The following is a 17,277-nucleotide window of genomic DNA, read 5'->3' on the forward strand; positions in this document are numbered from 1 at the left end:
GTATTCATATCACATAGGCTCATGGCTCCTTATCACATAGCTTCTTATCACATAGCTTCTTATCACATAGCTCATATATCATTTTTTGTATATCTCATAACTTATATCATTTTCTCATAAAATCACTTATATCATATCATATAGCTTATAATTTGTTTTCTTATGTTTACATATATCATGTAGCATATATAGTCACATATCACATGTTCAAACAATTCCTTATGTCCATATTGTCCTATATATCATATCACATAGATTCATCACATTAACATGTATTCACACAAATAATGTAACATATATAATAACATATAACACATATACTCATATCAAACACATGCTCATATTCATGAATTCATACACCCTAATATAGGAAATAGACTTATCATAAGTCTTATTTCTATTAAACATAATATACCCACTAATATGCACTCACCTGGCCTCACTAGTCCATTCATAAACATACAACTCTTGTGCACTTTTATAACTTCGAACGGTCTTAGACTTGTCTTCGATCGATATCTACAAGATACATATAATCGATATGAATATCATAATTCTAATCACTTATAACCAATCGTCACTAATCTAAACTAAATGAAGTATTTAATTCATATTTTACTTTGAGTATTATCGGTACCCAAAGTATGTACCGATACTTCCCTAGCTGTGGTATCGATACCCTTTTTCAATTCTGTGATCCTTATTTCAAAATGGTACCGATACTTGCTTAATAGTATCGATACCCCCAGTATCAATACTACTTCTTTGTTATCGATACTCTTTGAACAATTTATAAATTTTTGCCTTATGGTATCATATAACTCCATAAAAAGACTCTATTTCTAGTCTTTTTACTTAAGTTATTGCTCGTCTAAACAAAGTATGCACAACATATTAGTTGCATTTAGGTTATATTTATTTATGGTGGATAAGTCTTGCTTCGGTAAGATTTATTTGGTTTGACTGATGCTCCTGAGGAGAAAGAGTTTGTGTGGATTGTATATGTGCATGAAATTTACTTAGGAAGAACATTTTAGTCGCGACAACGTAATTTGTAAGGGCCAATGGAATAGAGAAGTTAAAGAAAATGATGAGCAAATTTATCTGGCCAAGGCAAGGTTTATCTTGAAAGTCTGAAGCGGATATGACGAAATCGCCTATGGCACATGCCAGTTGTACGACTTCCCTCACGTGCAAGCAAGCCCTCAAGATTCTGACAACAACCAACCACATTTCCTTTTTTAGCCTGAACAAGACAATAATGGGTATCTAGGGAAACTTCACTTATGCAAAACCCAAGGAAATTTCCCTTTATAAATACCCAGCCATAGCCGCCAACGAGGAGGCAAGGAAGTTAGAAGAGCTTTACTTGAAGTGTGAGATAGCAACTGCAATGCTTCCCCACAGTTGACCTTTCTTGGTGTCCTCCATAGCCATACTGTAGCAGAGAGCGCTCAGGTCTCAAGAGAGGCTGACCACCAGGCAGCGCGGTGTTGATCAGAATTGTCATGACAGAGCCCCCGGTTTTGGGAGTCGTTCTTCCTTTGTTCTTAATTTTTACGTATTTGGGGTTGTATTAAAACGGTGATACTTGGTTGACTTTTTGATAACACCATGAATTGTCTTACTTGATGTTAATATTTGTTTTTCCTAAACAATTATTTTCTGCTTTATGAATGATGAATTATGATTTTGCTCATGACTGTTTTGTTCGTTGTTTGAATATTTTACCTTTGCACTGTAAGAGCTTCGAGAGATTGCCTTGGGTCCAGGTGAAACACGTCTTGACATTGTAAGAGCATCGTGAGATTGCCTTTTGTTAAGATATTAATTCTTAGATTCGAGAGAATTAAGATAGATCTACGTTTGCCAAGATCTTTGTGTATACTCGTTCACTTACCGGAGCTTCCAAGGAATGCATAACCTCCAGATGCATGAGTACCTTGACTTTTGAATCAACTATATGGCATAGACAAGACCTCTAACAAGCTCACGTGACTACTATAACAAAATCTAAGATCTAACAACCAAATCTATTTATTCTGCCGACCTACAAATAACTATAATGACTCTATGTTTGTCACCACCACCTAAAAGCGCTATAAATATCCAACAACTATAACTAATAGAGGATCTGACTCCAGAAGAGTTTACACACAATCTCCTTCTTCTCCCTCCTTATTACCAACTCTCTCTAACATATAAACATCGTCCAACAATCGTTTTTTATCGGTCACAATTCTCTGTCCAAATCAAAAGGAGTGAACCACCAACGATCGACAAGATAAATTTATTCCTACAAATATGTAAAAAAATAATATATCCTAAAAATCATCACAATAATAACGGCATCTTGATTCCACATAATATTTATGAACTTAGCAATTATTTGGGGGAGTAATCTAGACGAGGACAGATATGTCACATAGCATCATGTACATGTTACTTTCCCAGGCAGTTGATGATCTGTAAGTTAATTGTGATGGTTAGGACAGTTTTGTTTTTCAATTAGTGGAGAAGAAAGACATTAGCCCCAAAAGAAAAGTCCAATGTAGAACTTTCTTCAACCAAACACAACACAAAAGAAACTATAAACAAAAGGCATCATTTTGGCCTTTTACAAACCATAACTTAATTAATTAATTAGTGATTATGGGATTAAAAAACGTTATCTTGTTTTTCAAGCTGACATGTGAGTGCACAACTTAGCCATATTCCTTACTCATCTTTGTGTATTTTTAATACAAATCTTCTCCTTATCTGTCTCATTGCCAGCCAACTGTTTCATATTATGAAACAGTGCCTAAATCCCATCTTTACACTATCATTTCACACATTACTAGCTTTATATATATATATATATATATATATATATAATATGAGATAAAAAATTGTATAAATAATAAAATGAAATTTTGAACTTATTGGATGTCATTTCTTTAAGTTTCAAAATTTATGAAAGTAGTTTTCCCACTTGTTTTCTTAAGTTTACTTTTGTTATTAGACTGATTAAAGTGGGAGATTAAAGTTTATTTTTTTCTAATAAAATACCAATATATATATATATATATTATAAATAAAAGAAAATGAAAATAGGGGTGAATATAGGGACAAATGCATAATTTCATGTTAAAGGGGTGAACTTATAAAAGTTTAGAGGAGGCGACCGCCCCCACCTGCCAAGTCCATCTCTGGATGAATGTCCATATAATGTTAGCCTTAGTTATCGATATTTAAAAAAAAATTATATTAACTCTTGAATTTTTTTTCACCCAATTAAGTCATCAATTTATGAAATTGATCAATTAAGTCTTTGAATAAAAAATTCAAATAAATTAAATTATTTAACTAATTTTTACCAGATTGAGATTTACCAATAGTTAAAGGATTTCTAGAACCATTATGCCTTTACTATTGTTTATAGCCCTGACATATGAGCAATGTTGAATGACATCATGGGTATTATTTTATTCTAACTTTAAATCATTCATATATAATAAAAAAGAAGTATCTTTGTGGGCACAAAGTGAGGGAAATAGATACCATTTGTACATTTTACACTATCAAATAAGTGAGGAGCAATCCATGTTGTGATGAGTAGTTGCAAAGTTATCACTCATTATTGAATCCCATTACCATTAATATAATTATTTTAAACATTTACTGCCTAAAAAAAATTACAAGTGACTTTAACACCATACATAACATCTTAAACTTAATTATGATTTTTATACTATTCACGGGGATTAATTATAAATAATTAATTTGATTTACACAATTAAAATCTCACTACAATAGTATAAATCAAGCGACTTTAGTAGTAAAGGAATTGATGTTATTCCTTAACGTCTCGGGTTGGAGTACTATGAATATTAGGGTATGAGCATTAATATTAAATAATTAATAATTAGTTTTAAACATATATTATTTTATAATTACATCATATTTATAAAAAAATCCCATTGCAAGTGTGTGGTGGGAGAACTTTTATTGTATTGAACCTTAAATTTTGACCTTCAACTCAACAAATTTTAGGGTAAGCTATATATTTATTCATCCAACTATCATTTTGATTTCGTTTTAGTTATTCATATATATATATTTTTTTAAAACCATACTTAAATTACGTTTCGGTCACCTGCCATTAAAAAATTAACGGTGATATTAATATGTCACAATAAGATAATGTCACATCTTCATTGAAAATAATGGCGAACAACATAGGGTTGGAAGGGGGACATGGCCCACCCAACTTTTATGGTTTAATTATATTTTAAGCCCTTAAAAGTTTTGGAACCATTAAAAGTAAGTCCTAACTCTCCTAAAATTTTTTGGTTTAATTATTTTTAAGACATTGTCAGTTTTAAAGTTAAATGAAAATAAGTCTTGCCTCTAACTTTTTTGGTTTAATTACTTTTTAGGCCATGACAAATTTGAAATTAGTGAAATTAAGCCTCAATCCCCTATTTTTTGTGATTTAATTACCTTTTAGAACCTTGTTAGTTTCAAAGATAAACAACTTGGCCCCTCTCATAATTCATCCTAGTTCCGCCCTTGATTGAAAATAAAAATACCACATTAGCAACTCTTTTTTTTAACGGAAGGTGACCAAAACAGAACCAAAATATAACGCTATATATGATTTTGAAAAAATAGTTGATGATCAAAACGGAACCAAAGTAATAGTTGAGTGACTAAATACGTAGTTTACCCTAGATTTTATTTCAAAGGGGGCGGGGGAATCTCCTACAGGGTAGTGCAAAATAAGGAATAATAGAGCATCGACACGTGAGCAAAAGGGTGGATGAGGTCAGCAATGGGGAAGGAGTTGTTTGCTTTAGAGCTTCGTTTATTGGTCCAAAAGTCATCAGTTTTAAGTTAGGAGAGAGTTAGGGTAACACTTTCTCAAACCGTCTGTCTTATTGGGTCCACACGCTTTTTTTTTTTTTATTTCGCGGATTTTAATCCGATTCTTGCGTTCCAAAGTCTAAAAAGTATTTTATAATGATTAATTAATTAAATCAAATATCAACTTATAGAATAATTTTAGTGATAAAAAGGAATTTGTTCCATTTATAAGATATAATAATGAATCTAAAAATATATTTTAAGATAAAATATATATTAATAATATGAAATTTTTGTATATAAAATGACCATAAAATTCAATATTTTCTCTTAATAATGATTTTATCCGGTGACGGAATTTAGTGATAGAATTTGAAATAGTAGAGGTTTAAATTAATTTTTTTAAAATTTTAAAGAGTTTAGTTTACATTTTCTTTTCAAAAAATTGGGGTCTAACTATTTTTTTAAAATTTAGAGGTTTAATGAGAATTTTTTAAGAATTATGGAAGGGGTTAATTAAAAACATTAAAAAAATTTAAAGCTTAATGATAATTTCTAAAAATTTGTGGGATTCAAATTAATATGAAAAAAATAAGGGTCTAAAAATGAAATTTTCAAAATTTTGGAGGCATGATTCCCACATGTTCCCACTTAATTTCGCCATTTATTTTATCATTTGTTCAGAGTTTTTCGTAATCAATGATAACATGTTCACTCTACAGATTTAATTATTCGAACCGTAAACCTCAAAGAAAAGAATCCTCATTTTAACAACTAAATTCATTTGATGAGCTCAGATATCAAATTCTTTATCTTTTATCCAACGTATACCGATGATTTATACTTTTATTTTTGAACCATTTTTAATTCTTTAAACGTCATGTGTATATGAACCCTTTGTGTCCCTAACCTAGAAATATCTGGAAAATGTATGCTTAATGAAGTAGGAAAACAATTATTTGGATAAACAAAGTGTACGTGTACATAAAACATTTGGACTTACAAGATTATTGAGATAAAAGGTTCACGTAATTGAGAGCAACGTGGAACCCTAATTTGTTCTTAATTATAAAACTCAACCTAATTTATTTTATTTTTTTGTAAAAAGGTCAATAAGCTCTGTTGAATGGTTGAGTTATTTTGGTAAACCAGACTTGTACAAATTCTATGGAAATGCCAATTGGCCATTTGTTTCCTAATTTTATACATTCTTTTATTTTCAATTTGTCGGCGCCGAAAATTTCAACCTTTTCAACATGTTTAGTATTTTGTCATAAATTAGGAAGCATATGCGTGGCTTCACCATAGTCAGCTACTTCCAATTCATTTCAAAATTACGCATGTTTATTGGAGTAATCAAATTTGAACTTGTAACGGGTGATGGTGTTTTCATGTTTGCCCCTATATAAAACTTTGCGTCTTTATCTATTTTAAATTTATCTGAGAAAGATCATCTTTGTAGGTAGGATTCCAGAAGAGCATCTCTAGAGAAGATCTTCAGGAACTCCGTAAAAAATATATAGGAAAACGTCTTTAAAAGAAGGATCTCGAATATCTAACATATATCGAAAATTTGTAATTTATTGAAATGACCACTAACAAACTACGTAACCTATCAGAGCCAAATGTATCAACTAACAATACCCACATAATCTGATAGTCTACGAGTAGTTATAATAACCTTTCGCCTAGCACCAACTTCAAAAGTCATTATAAAATCTCTCAACCAATATCAAGATAAAGGATGGAGCCACCTCACTCTCACTCATCTATTTTCTACATACTTATCGAGATAAGATATCTTAACATCATTTAACGATCAATTCATCATCGATCTCGACTTTTCATCTAGATTAAAAAGAATGAATTATCTATAGATGTCGTGACATATTTATTTGTTATACAGTTGTTGCTTGTTGTGAGTACTATAAAATTATACGCAAATAATGTGCAAGTATACACAATCGCTCAAGTAATAAAGTGAGGAGTGAGTATTGTCTTCACATGAATTGGTGGAAATTACAAAGTTTAACCAAAGCAAAGCACTACTCTATCTAAGTATAGTTAGTGATGATATGTACTAATAGAGAATGTCACGATAATGGAAAATGCAGGTTGGTGGATATGGATTGATAGTCTGATGGGGTAACAAATGGAAATATAGTGGCAAGAACATATTATGATATTGAAAATGATAGAAATGTCAAGGCAATGAAAAATAGTAAAAACACAACAAATAAATGATAGTTTGTTAATCCTCACACAACATGCTTCCACGAGAATTAATGGTAGGGCTTGATTTAAGGATGCTAAAACTTATCTCTCAATCAAATTTAATCTATCTAAACTTCACTTGCTCGTTAGGGTTTGCTAAAAATGCTCCCTCTATCTCTAGTCAAAGGAACCTAATAGCATAGAATGCTACAATATCTCCTCTCAGTCTCAACTATGGCAACTTACACTATTGATAAAAACTACCCCTCTTAGTCGTTGAAATCATATCTTAGTCTCTCTCAAGCACTAAGAGATTAGGATACAATATTACTAGGTCGGTTCAAAGCTTAAGAAAATACTACACCCCATTACTTATGCAAATCTTACTTGTGTTTCTCTCGAATACTACAAGTATTAATAGCTAAGTTTCTCTCGAACACCTATCCTTAATCTAAGTAATGGACACTCTCATGCCTCCTATAAACTTAGACGATTAAGCATTCATAAGCAAAACAAGTAAATATAAAAGATAAATATAAATCTGCCATAAAAATAATGTTAAACATCCAAAAAATCAACCCCGCCAATTAAGGTTAGTTCATGGTAGGGTTCAAATCATCCATGAAACAAAACATGAAATTTATTTGTTCCAATAACCTAATATCAAATGGAAAATAACAACAAAGGAGAAGGGAGAAAAAACCTTCGTTACGCGTAGCCGGAACTCTCATTAGCCACCACAACTCGCCTTAGCTCGCTAGCTCCTCTCGGACGCCTAGTTCGCCACTCCTTGGAGCTCGTAAATGGAGGAACACCACTAGAGAATGAAAATAAGGATACAAAGAAGAAGGTAAGAAAATCTAGTTGAAGGTGATTGATTCTCCTCCCTCCTTTTTTCTCTCATATGCGGTGGATATAAAAATATAATATCTAAGGGTAATAATGGGCTTTAACATTCCAATTACCCATCATACACATAGAATCACTCATTGGGTGTGAATTTTATCCTCTCAGGTGGTAGTGGTCCCCAGCAGACGGTTATAACCATCAGACATGTTCCTTACCAGCTGTCATTTTACAAAAATATCTTTTTATCCTTATCTGCGCCAGAAATGCCAAGGCATTTCCATCTGCTTTAACAACATGTGATGTGGCAGCATTCCCTCACATACAACCTTTTGTTTTCTATTTTTGCATAATATAAACAACCACACCTTTCCCTCATACAACACCTTTACAAGATAAAATAGCAATACCACCACTAATGCAACTATATGCAACTACATGATCCTAAAATGACTAAAATGAGCTTTTAAACAAACAATAACTTAAGTGAAAAAGGCCTTAAAAGTAGCCTTTTTAGGAAGTTACCAATTGTTAAGTAGTTTGATGTTAGTCGGCAATTAGTTAAGAATTTGTTAGATATGTTAGGTTGTTAATATTATGTTATAAATACCCAATTATTGTAATGTGTTGAGTCTTATTTTAAGCCATTTTCTATAGTTAGTAGAAACCTAATACTCTTTATTTGTTTTCCATCATTTATTTCCTTTCTTCTTTTCATTTCATATTGCGGTTCAACAATGTCGACCTTTGTGCCGGAGCATCAACATTCATTATAGTATCATTCGTAAAAAGATCATGGCATCATTTTTTCTTATACCGTTACGTCGATGATTGAGTTCCTTTACTCTCACGCCATTGCTACTGTAGAGTTTGTGGTTTTTTTCGATCTCCAGTTTTGTTCTCATTGTTCTATTGCTTCAGCTACTAGTTGCTTCCATTCTAATATATCTCGTTACTTTTATCGTGGTTATCATGGTTCTCTTCGTTGCTCATCATCAACACTGTTTTTCTGTTGGACTAACTACTTATTCGCTCACTGGAGTTAACATGAAGTCATCACCAAGTCTTCTCTGTTGACGATTTGATTCAAATGATCTATTTAGCCACATTTTTTGGTTGCATGTTTTACGATATGATAATATTGTTGTCATTGTTGCAAATGCTCATTTCATGCGATCCTGGTGACGTTTTCTTGTTGTTGATTGACTTTCTCAACGTTGTTCTTGATTGCTTTATTTGCTATAGTTCATGTGGTTTATCGTTATTGTCATCATCGTTATTGGCAATCTTCTCAATTCATCTTCTATCTCTGTTCCTGGTATGAAATAAATTGATTCATAGGTTGTAGTCATTCCTGGAACCTTAGTTGTGCTTTAACATTGGATTCTTTTTTTTCATTTGCTTTGGTGATTCGTGTCCTACATTTGGAGTTGTATCAATAGTTGCTGGTGTTGACAGAGTGTTCTGATTTCATCAAGTTTACTGGTGTTGATAATATGATTTTGTTAAGTCTGATTGTTACAGTTCGGTATGCATGATTCTAATCTGTTCGACCTAATGTTTCAATGATGTTGTTGTTGTCTGATTTGTTTCACCTTGTTGTTATGGAATATATTGTTTTTTAGAATTTTTTGAATGTTCATTCACATCAAAAGTTTGTAGTGAGTTCAATTCTTTGCTGCCAAGATTTAGAGTCTGATTTTGTCTATGCGACCAAAATCAAGCAGATCTTGAAAATTTATTTCACGGTTCTCTATTGTGGGTTCAACATCAAAGCATGGTCATTATTACCGAAAATCCTAGTGGTTTTTCTGGTGATTCCATTGCCTGAGTTCTTGGGTGTCTCATTTATCCTTTTCGCCTAATACTCGTGTTGAAGGCTTACGTATAAAGTAGTCCTCAAGGAATGATAAAATGTTTGCTAACAAAAGAGTGAATGTGGTGCTTGATGAGATGAATTTCTTACTTTGAAAGCAACAAGTATTACTGACCATTTGCAGTCATTGGCTGGAAAGTATTCTGACGGGAGTAATACAACCTCTTCCTGCAGAAGTCGTTGATGATAGTAGGAAGATTGGTCATCTGGTTGGTCTTTGTTGGCATAGGTTTGATCAGACATTTTTTGGGATTACTGAGGATGATGACCAGTCGTGGTTCAAAGAAGAAACTGCTAGTGTTCATTGTAGTTCTTATGATTCCTTTGGGTGTGCGTGTTGCTCTACCAACTTACATAGATCGTCTTCATGTATGAGTTCGTCTCAAGCGCACATGTTGTCTACTTCTAATCGCGGTCACTAGGATTGATCACAACGGATCACATTGAGCATGATCACTCTTGAAAGCTAATGGTATGGTAAATTGTTAGATTTTTTTGAAAGGTTTGTTTATATATAGTTTTTGGGAGTTCAATTTTATTGCTACCATTGGAAACAAATTTTGTTCATACTGGTTTCTTGTGGATGTGTTGCACGGTGTTGCATTGCTGGTTATTTTGGATTGTGCATCATCATGATTTATTTATTCTATCTCAAAGTTTCATGGGACTTGAAAGCTTTAAAACCAAGTGTCCATGAGAAAAAATGTCAAGGAACCTTGTATAAGAGGATGAAGAAGAAATAAATGAAGGTGAATAAGAAGAACGAAATGAAGCATCACACTTTCGATTCAAGTTGAACTAAATGAGGTATATCACTTTCGATTCTCGTATAAAGTAGAATGGAAGAAAGTATCACACTTTTGATTCAAGTCGAACGGAAGTAAGCATTGCACTGTCGATTCAAGTGTTCATATTTACGTCAAGAAGGCCGAAGAAGTAGGGTGAATGTTAGACAGTTAAGTAGTTTGATGTTAGCTGGCAATTAGTTAAGAATTTGTTAGATTTGTTAGGTTGTTAATATTAGGTTATAAATACCAGTCATTGTAATGTGCTGAATATCATTGTAAGTCATTTTCTACAATTAGTAAAAACCTAATACTGTAACATCCTCAATAACGGGTTAGTGATTAAAGTGTAAGATTTTAAAATTCAATGACCAGATTAAATAAATTGAAAAGTGAATGAATTAATTAAAAGATGTTGGTGTAGGATGAATTAATAAGTGAATGATAAGTAAAAGGGTAAAAGGGTCATTGAACAAACAAAATAATAAAATAATAATTAGTGGGTATTATAATACCCATGTGAATCATAATTGAGGAGATAAGTTTCCAGCTTATCTTCTTCAATTTCTTATCTTTTTCCAACCGTGAAGCCTCATAGCCAAGGTGAGTTTGATTTCTTTTGGTTAATCCTTCAAATTCAAACATGGTTTTGATTCATGAAGCTTTAGGGAAGATGATGGAGATGAAAAATGTTATAAAAACTCAAAGATTTGTAAGTTATGAAGGGTTAAAGATAGGAAATGGATAAATGAAATTATGAATAAGGATGTATAAATGGATTTAGAAGTTGAATTTGACTTGCCATATGTGTGAATAATAAGTTATAAGTGTTAGAAATAAGTTTGGATTACATGGAAAATTTAGTATGATTCTTAGCCTTAAGAATTTGGATGAAATAAAGGAGATTATATGAACAAATAGTATTGATATGGCACATAAGATTTCATGTCTATGGTTTATTGTAATAGAGGGAAATAAGTCCAATGATAGTAAAGTGTGTGAATATAGTATATGTGTTATGCAATATGTGACAATAAGATATGAAGTATAGGAAAGGATTATATGAGTTATATGAAAAACATTATTCAAATTTATATGATTTCATGATCACAAAAGATAAATTATATGCTGAGAATGATATAATAAGAAGCTATGTGATAAAAAGATATAGGTTTATGTGATATAAAAGTGCTTATGCGAAATGACATGATAGGTGATAAAAATGTAAGCCTATATGGATATGTGATAGGAATGGTAATATGTGAAATGATATGCAAGAGAATGCTATGTTATGTGATACGAGAGCTATAAGAATAGTTGGCATGCCAAGAGTCGATGTTACCGATGTCCTTTGGTACATATGGATAGATTTTACCTATGTCTTTCAGGACATATGGACAATATTACCTATGTCTTTCGGGATATATGGACAATATCACCTATGTCTTTCGGGACATATGGACAGAATTACCTACGTCTTTCGGGACATATGGACAGTTACCTATGTTCTTAGGAACATATGGATAGGTCTTTCGGGACACAGATTTCATATGTCACTTAGTGGATTTTATATGAGATGTGGTGACAACATAAGTGTACACAGCCTCATCGTATTCGTATACTTGAGTTCTCAATAGTGTGCATGGGATTATAAAAAATGTAAAGAGTGTGTACAGGTTTGCATGATAAAATATTCTTATTGTTTATACTGATTTTTATATGACAGTACGAATTTATAATGTAATATGTATAATTGTTATTAGATACTTGATTAAATGTTTATAATTATAGAAAATTTTTATTATATGTTTATGCCTCACTAAGTCTATGACTTAACATGTAAGTGATTTACACGTAGGTACCAAGAACAAAGAATAGTAGAAATAGGAGTGATAGAACAACAACACTGCTAGAAGATTAGATCAGAAGTAACTGATAAAGTATGTATTTTGATTGTGTATAGTATGTTGGCATGTAAGAAATGTTTTAGTACGAACGCTCTGATCGACTTTTCTAATGTTTTCAACATATATATGTAAATGGTAATTTGTATAACGATGAAAGGTTAAATTTTAAGAGTTTATGTATGTTTTACGGAAGTACTGTAACAGTGGAATCGGTTCCCTGTTAGTAATCTGGAAAATTTTTGCATTTGGTATTGTAGTAGGGTAGTTCACGGCACTGTTCACGATACTGTTCATTACTGTTAATGGAACTGTTCATACCGTATTTTACTTTTCATACCGTATTTTATTGTTTATAAAATGTATATTTTCTTAAATTAGTTATAACGAACATAATTCAATAGTATATTATCGTATTTTATTAATATGTTTTGTTAGTTTGTAAGAAATGTGTTTTAAAAAGTCAATGTGATATCTCGAACTCGTATCCGGTCAGGTACGGGTTGAGGGTGTTACAAATACTCTCCGTTTGTTTTCCATCATCTATTTCCTTTCTCCTTTTCATTTCATATTGCGGTTGAACAATGCCCGACCTTTGTGTCGAAGCATCAACATTTCATCACTATTCTCATCAACCCATATAATAATAAAACACAGCATACTACTAAAAGAAGTTGAATTCAAAAATAATATATAACATTGTTAGAAAACGATCATAAAATTTAAATATAATTAGTTAAATAGATTAATTGAATTTTTTTTCTCAACAATTTTGGGATGGACGGTTGAGATGAGACAAATCTCAAACTCGTACAAAGTAGATAATATCATGCATTATTATATAATGGATATGGTTTACCAGATCTAATTTGATTAATTAATAAGTATGCTTTGAATTGATTAAGGTTAATTTTGATTATTAAAAAATGAAAATAAGAAAGTGAAGGATCAATTTAGAAATTTGTCTTTTCTATTGCCAATAAATAATTATATTTGTCATTATCAACAATTTTTTAAATTTTGTCCTTTTTTTCCCAAGAACTTTCTATACTTGATTTATTGCATTTGGGTTTTCGCACGAAATATCTTGACAAAGTGCCAAAAAAGGGATTTGGATATTTTATTATATAAAATACAAATAAAACAAAAGTGTAATTTCTATATCAAATTTTTGAGAGAATTTAAAAATACAAAGAGAATTATACTATAATTTGTAAATACGTAATTTTTATTTTTTTTCAAAAAATAAAAAAAAATTGACATCATAGAGCATAATAGTATAATAAAGTAAAAATCAATGAAATGCCAGCAGTATTCATTTATGGTGTGAAATTGGAATTTCTGTGAAATTTAATTGCAACAGTTATTCATTTTTTTTTTTTTTTTCAGTATCTAAAGCCCCCACTAACCAAATGAGTGGTTTCCTTTGAATCTAGCATAATTTTTTTTATAAAATAAACACAAACTTTTTTTATAACCACTAACATCCGATCGATTGATTAATCTTGTTTAAGTGATATTAATGGTTAAAGGATGTATTATTTTCTTTAAAATTTTGAGTTCAAGTAGTTGTATCTATTAAATATATATGTTATCAGTGGCGGAAGATAAATGATGACCTCCCAAAATTTTGAAAATTTATAATTTAGTCCTTTAAAATATTTAAAATATTTAATTCAGTCCTCACAAAATTTTTAGATATTCATATTAATTTTTAAATTTTTTGATTATTCTTAATTAAATCCCTCTCTTAATTTTAAAAATTCTTATTAAGCCTCTAAAAATTTTAGTTATACCCTAACTTTTTAAAAATATATATATATAAACAAAACTTAAAAAATTTTGAAAATTTTAATTTAAACCTCTTAATTTAAAAAAAAAATTAATTTGACCCCCTAATTCTATCACTAATTTCCACCTCGTGTTTTATCGATGATTAAAATAAACTATGAACATATACTATTTTATAATTATCTCGTATTAAAACAAAATATATAAATATAAATAACATAGTTCAATGTGAAATGGAGTGCTTGGAAACATGGGTCCCCAACTAGCTTAGAAACCTTCATTTCACCAATTTTTTTAAACAATAAATTAATTTCAATTCTATTTTTGTTGTGTTCGAAGAGGCAGATATGGCTAAGAAAGCTACAAAAATCAAATTTTATAATTTGAAATTACCCAATCAAGGCTTCCTTCACAAGTGCCTTGCAGCCTACGGATCTTCAAGCTCTTCATCAAGCTCCTCTATTTAAGGTCCCTTTTATCCCTTTGTTCTACTTTCTTAACGGCCTTCATTTCCCTTTTATTTCTCATCATCTTCAACCTAAGCCTCACATAATTTGTTTAATTATATTCCCATCTTCAATGGAAGAAGCTAATGAACTCATCGATTTGCCTCCTGGGTTTCGGTTTCACCCCACAGATGAAGAGATCATAACTTGTTATCTTACGGAGAAGGTGATGAACAGTGATTTCACCGCATGCGCCATCGGCGAAGTTGATTTGAACAAGTGTGAACCTTGGGATTTACCCAGTAAGGTTTTTAACCTCTTCAAAAAGTAAACTTTTTTTCCTTTTTTACCTTTCTGTTTTTTGCAGAGAAAGCTAGGATGGGCGAAAAGCAATCGTACTTCTTTTGCCAGAGGGACAGGAAGTATCCGACAGGGATGAGAACAAACCGTGCAACCGAATCTGGTTATTGGAAAGCAACGGGAAAAGACAAGGAGATTTTCAAAGGGAAAGGATGTCTTGTTGGGATGAAGAAGACCCTTGTTTTTTACAAAGGGAGAGCTCCAAAAGGAGAGAAATCGAATTGGGTCATGCATGAATATAGACTTGAAGGCAAATTCTCTTATTATAATCTCCCAAGAGGAGCAAGGGTAAATGTATATTTTTACCTTTTTTTTTACTGTTTTGTTGGTTGAGGTGTTGCTTTTTATGTGTATCTTTCTTTTCTTTTGTGTAAATGAAGAATCTACGGTGTTCTGATACTATTTCTGTGTTTTTTTTTTGTCACAGGATGAATGGGCTGTTTGTAGGGTTTTTGATAAGAACACAGGGATCAAGAAAACTCCGATTCAAGATCATCATCAGCTGTTGAGAATCGGTTCTTTCGGCTATGATGATCTTATCGATTGCGCTTCGCTGCCGCCGCTCATGGAACCGGGCTGCTCGTCCGGTTTCATCGACGGCGATATTAAATTTAAGTCCGCCATAGCCTCAAACATCCCAACAATGACTGATCATCAGACCCTTGTTCAAGTTCCTGGAAATAATCATTATGCAAGCTCTAATAGTAATATTTTCACCACACAAATCCCAACCCAGAATCCAGTCTTCTTCCATCAACGAACCACCAATCCGGCCTACACCGACTTCGGCCGCAACGATCAGGCAACGTTATCGAAATCGAACTGGCAGTGCAAGGTGGACCAGTTCTCGTCGAACCAATCAGGGCTCCGCACTGAAATCAACAACAATGGGATTTCATCGGTTGTTTCGAGGAACAACATGGAGATCGGAATCAGCAAGTCTTTTGAAGATTTGCGTTGTTTATGGGACGAGTAGCTAAACATAAATATTTTCGTCGTCGTCGTCAAGTCGGGCATGTTAAACTTTCTAGGAAAATATGTTTTCTTTTCCCCCACTTAGGTAAATTATTTTATTAGTTTGGAAAACAAATTGGGGTATACATTTTGTATAGATATAGATTCATCGTGTTCAATTTTTTTTTTTTTGCACTTTTCATTACATCTAAGAAAGGTTTGTGTACATGAATTCTTTCTTATGCTACTGAATTTCTTCTCTTTTGCTAATTTTCTCATTGATTCCATGTTCCAATCAAATTTCCCACTAAAAACCAAACATACATTTAAGGTTGTTTAATTTATGTTGTTTTCAATTGTCTGTTAAATGAAAGATGCACCTTCTTTTTCATCTAATGTATAATCAATGTTTCAATTTATTAAATTAAGTAATTTCCTTTTTTTTATTCAAAACAGTTTCAGTAATTGTTTTATTTAGTTATATTCTTTTGTTAAATTGTAAAAAGGAATAATTAAACATTAGATTTCAAGAAAGGCACGATAGATATGAGGTCAAGTGGGATGTTTACTGAAATGTCAGTTTAACCACCTCCATCAAATAAACTGTATGAGTTTCACCTCGTTTAATTAATTGAAATTAAGTTAATTCAACTAAGAATAAAATACAAACGTACTATGTAGATGTAATAACTTGAATTTAAGATATTTAAGAAAAACAACATTCATTTTTATCGATAAAAATGTCTAGATAAGATATTGAGAAAAATTTAAGTGTATTGTAATGGTTTTTTTTTTCTTTCAACTAAGGATCTTTTTACAGTGATAGAAGAAGATTGTAGGACGACATGGCGTCCTTCTTAGAAGACGGTCGAATGACACGACGTCTTTCAATCTCCATGTATGTAGAAGACGGTTGTGTCGTCCTGCCGTCTTCCCCAAAAATACCATGTCATCCGTCAATCTTCTCCAATATACTGTAGAAAGATCCCTACGTGAAAAAATAAACTTTGGTTGCAATTATTTTAGGAATTTATTCTCCACTTCACTAATTGTTCACTAATTGATTTTGATTTTGTTTCTTTTTATCACTTGATGGGTTCACTCGAAATATTTTTATATGTATCGTTAATAATTCAAATGATATTATCTTGGTTTTAATTTATTTAATAACATATAATTATCAATTGATAGATGTTTTTATAAAATATGCATCATAAGTGTATCAAATATAAATTTTAATTGAAATTAACTGT

At 31.6% G+C, this 17,277-nt stretch overlaps 1 protein-coding gene across 2 annotated transcripts; it reads left to right on the forward strand.

Annotated features, from left to right (window-relative positions):
- The first annotated feature begins 14,767 nt into the window (after positions 1-14,767).
- LOC120206990 (NAC domain-containing protein 87-like) lies at positions 14,768-16,164 on the forward strand. 2 transcript variants are annotated; one of them, XM_039206532.1, is made up of 3 exons: positions 14,768-15,012; positions 15,078-15,364; positions 15,498-16,164. In XM_039206532.1, exons 1-3 carry the CDS (start codon positions 14,844-14,846, stop codon positions 16,044-16,046), a joined length of 1,005 nt encoding a protein of 334 aa, XP_039062463.1. In that variant the 5' UTR covers positions 14,768-14,843; the 3' UTR covers positions 16,047-16,164. The 2 variants fall into 2 exon arrangements, with proteins under 2 accessions (XP_039062463.1, XP_039062465.1); XM_039206534.1 differs by having other exon boundaries at positions 14,770-15,012; positions 15,078-15,358; positions 15,498-16,161.
- Positions 16,165-17,277: the final 1,113 nt, after the last annotated feature.

Source organism: Hibiscus syriacus, unplaced genomic scaffold (assembly GCF_006381635.1).
Source record: "Hibiscus syriacus cultivar Baekdansim isolate YM2019G1 unplaced genomic scaffold, ASM638163v2 tig00014213_pilon, whole genome shotgun sequence".
NCBI lineage: Eukaryota > Viridiplantae > Streptophyta > Magnoliopsida > Malvales > Malvaceae > Hibiscus > Hibiscus syriacus.

Excerpts from the sequence above, each read along its gene's own strand:
- LOC120206990 (XM_039206532.1), top strand. The coding sequence starts at position 14,844 with ATGGAAGAAGCTAATGAACTCATCGATTTGCCTCCTGGGTTTCGGTTT. Across the intron at positions 15,013-15,077 it reads TGAACCTTGGGATTTACCCA|AGAAAGCTAGGATGGGCGAA; the intron begins GTAAGGTTTTTA and ends TGTTTTTTGCAG. Across the intron at positions 15,365-15,497 it reads CAAGAGGAGCAAGGGTAAAT|GATGAATGGGCTGTTTGTAG; the intron begins GTATATTTTTAC and ends TTTTTGTCACAG.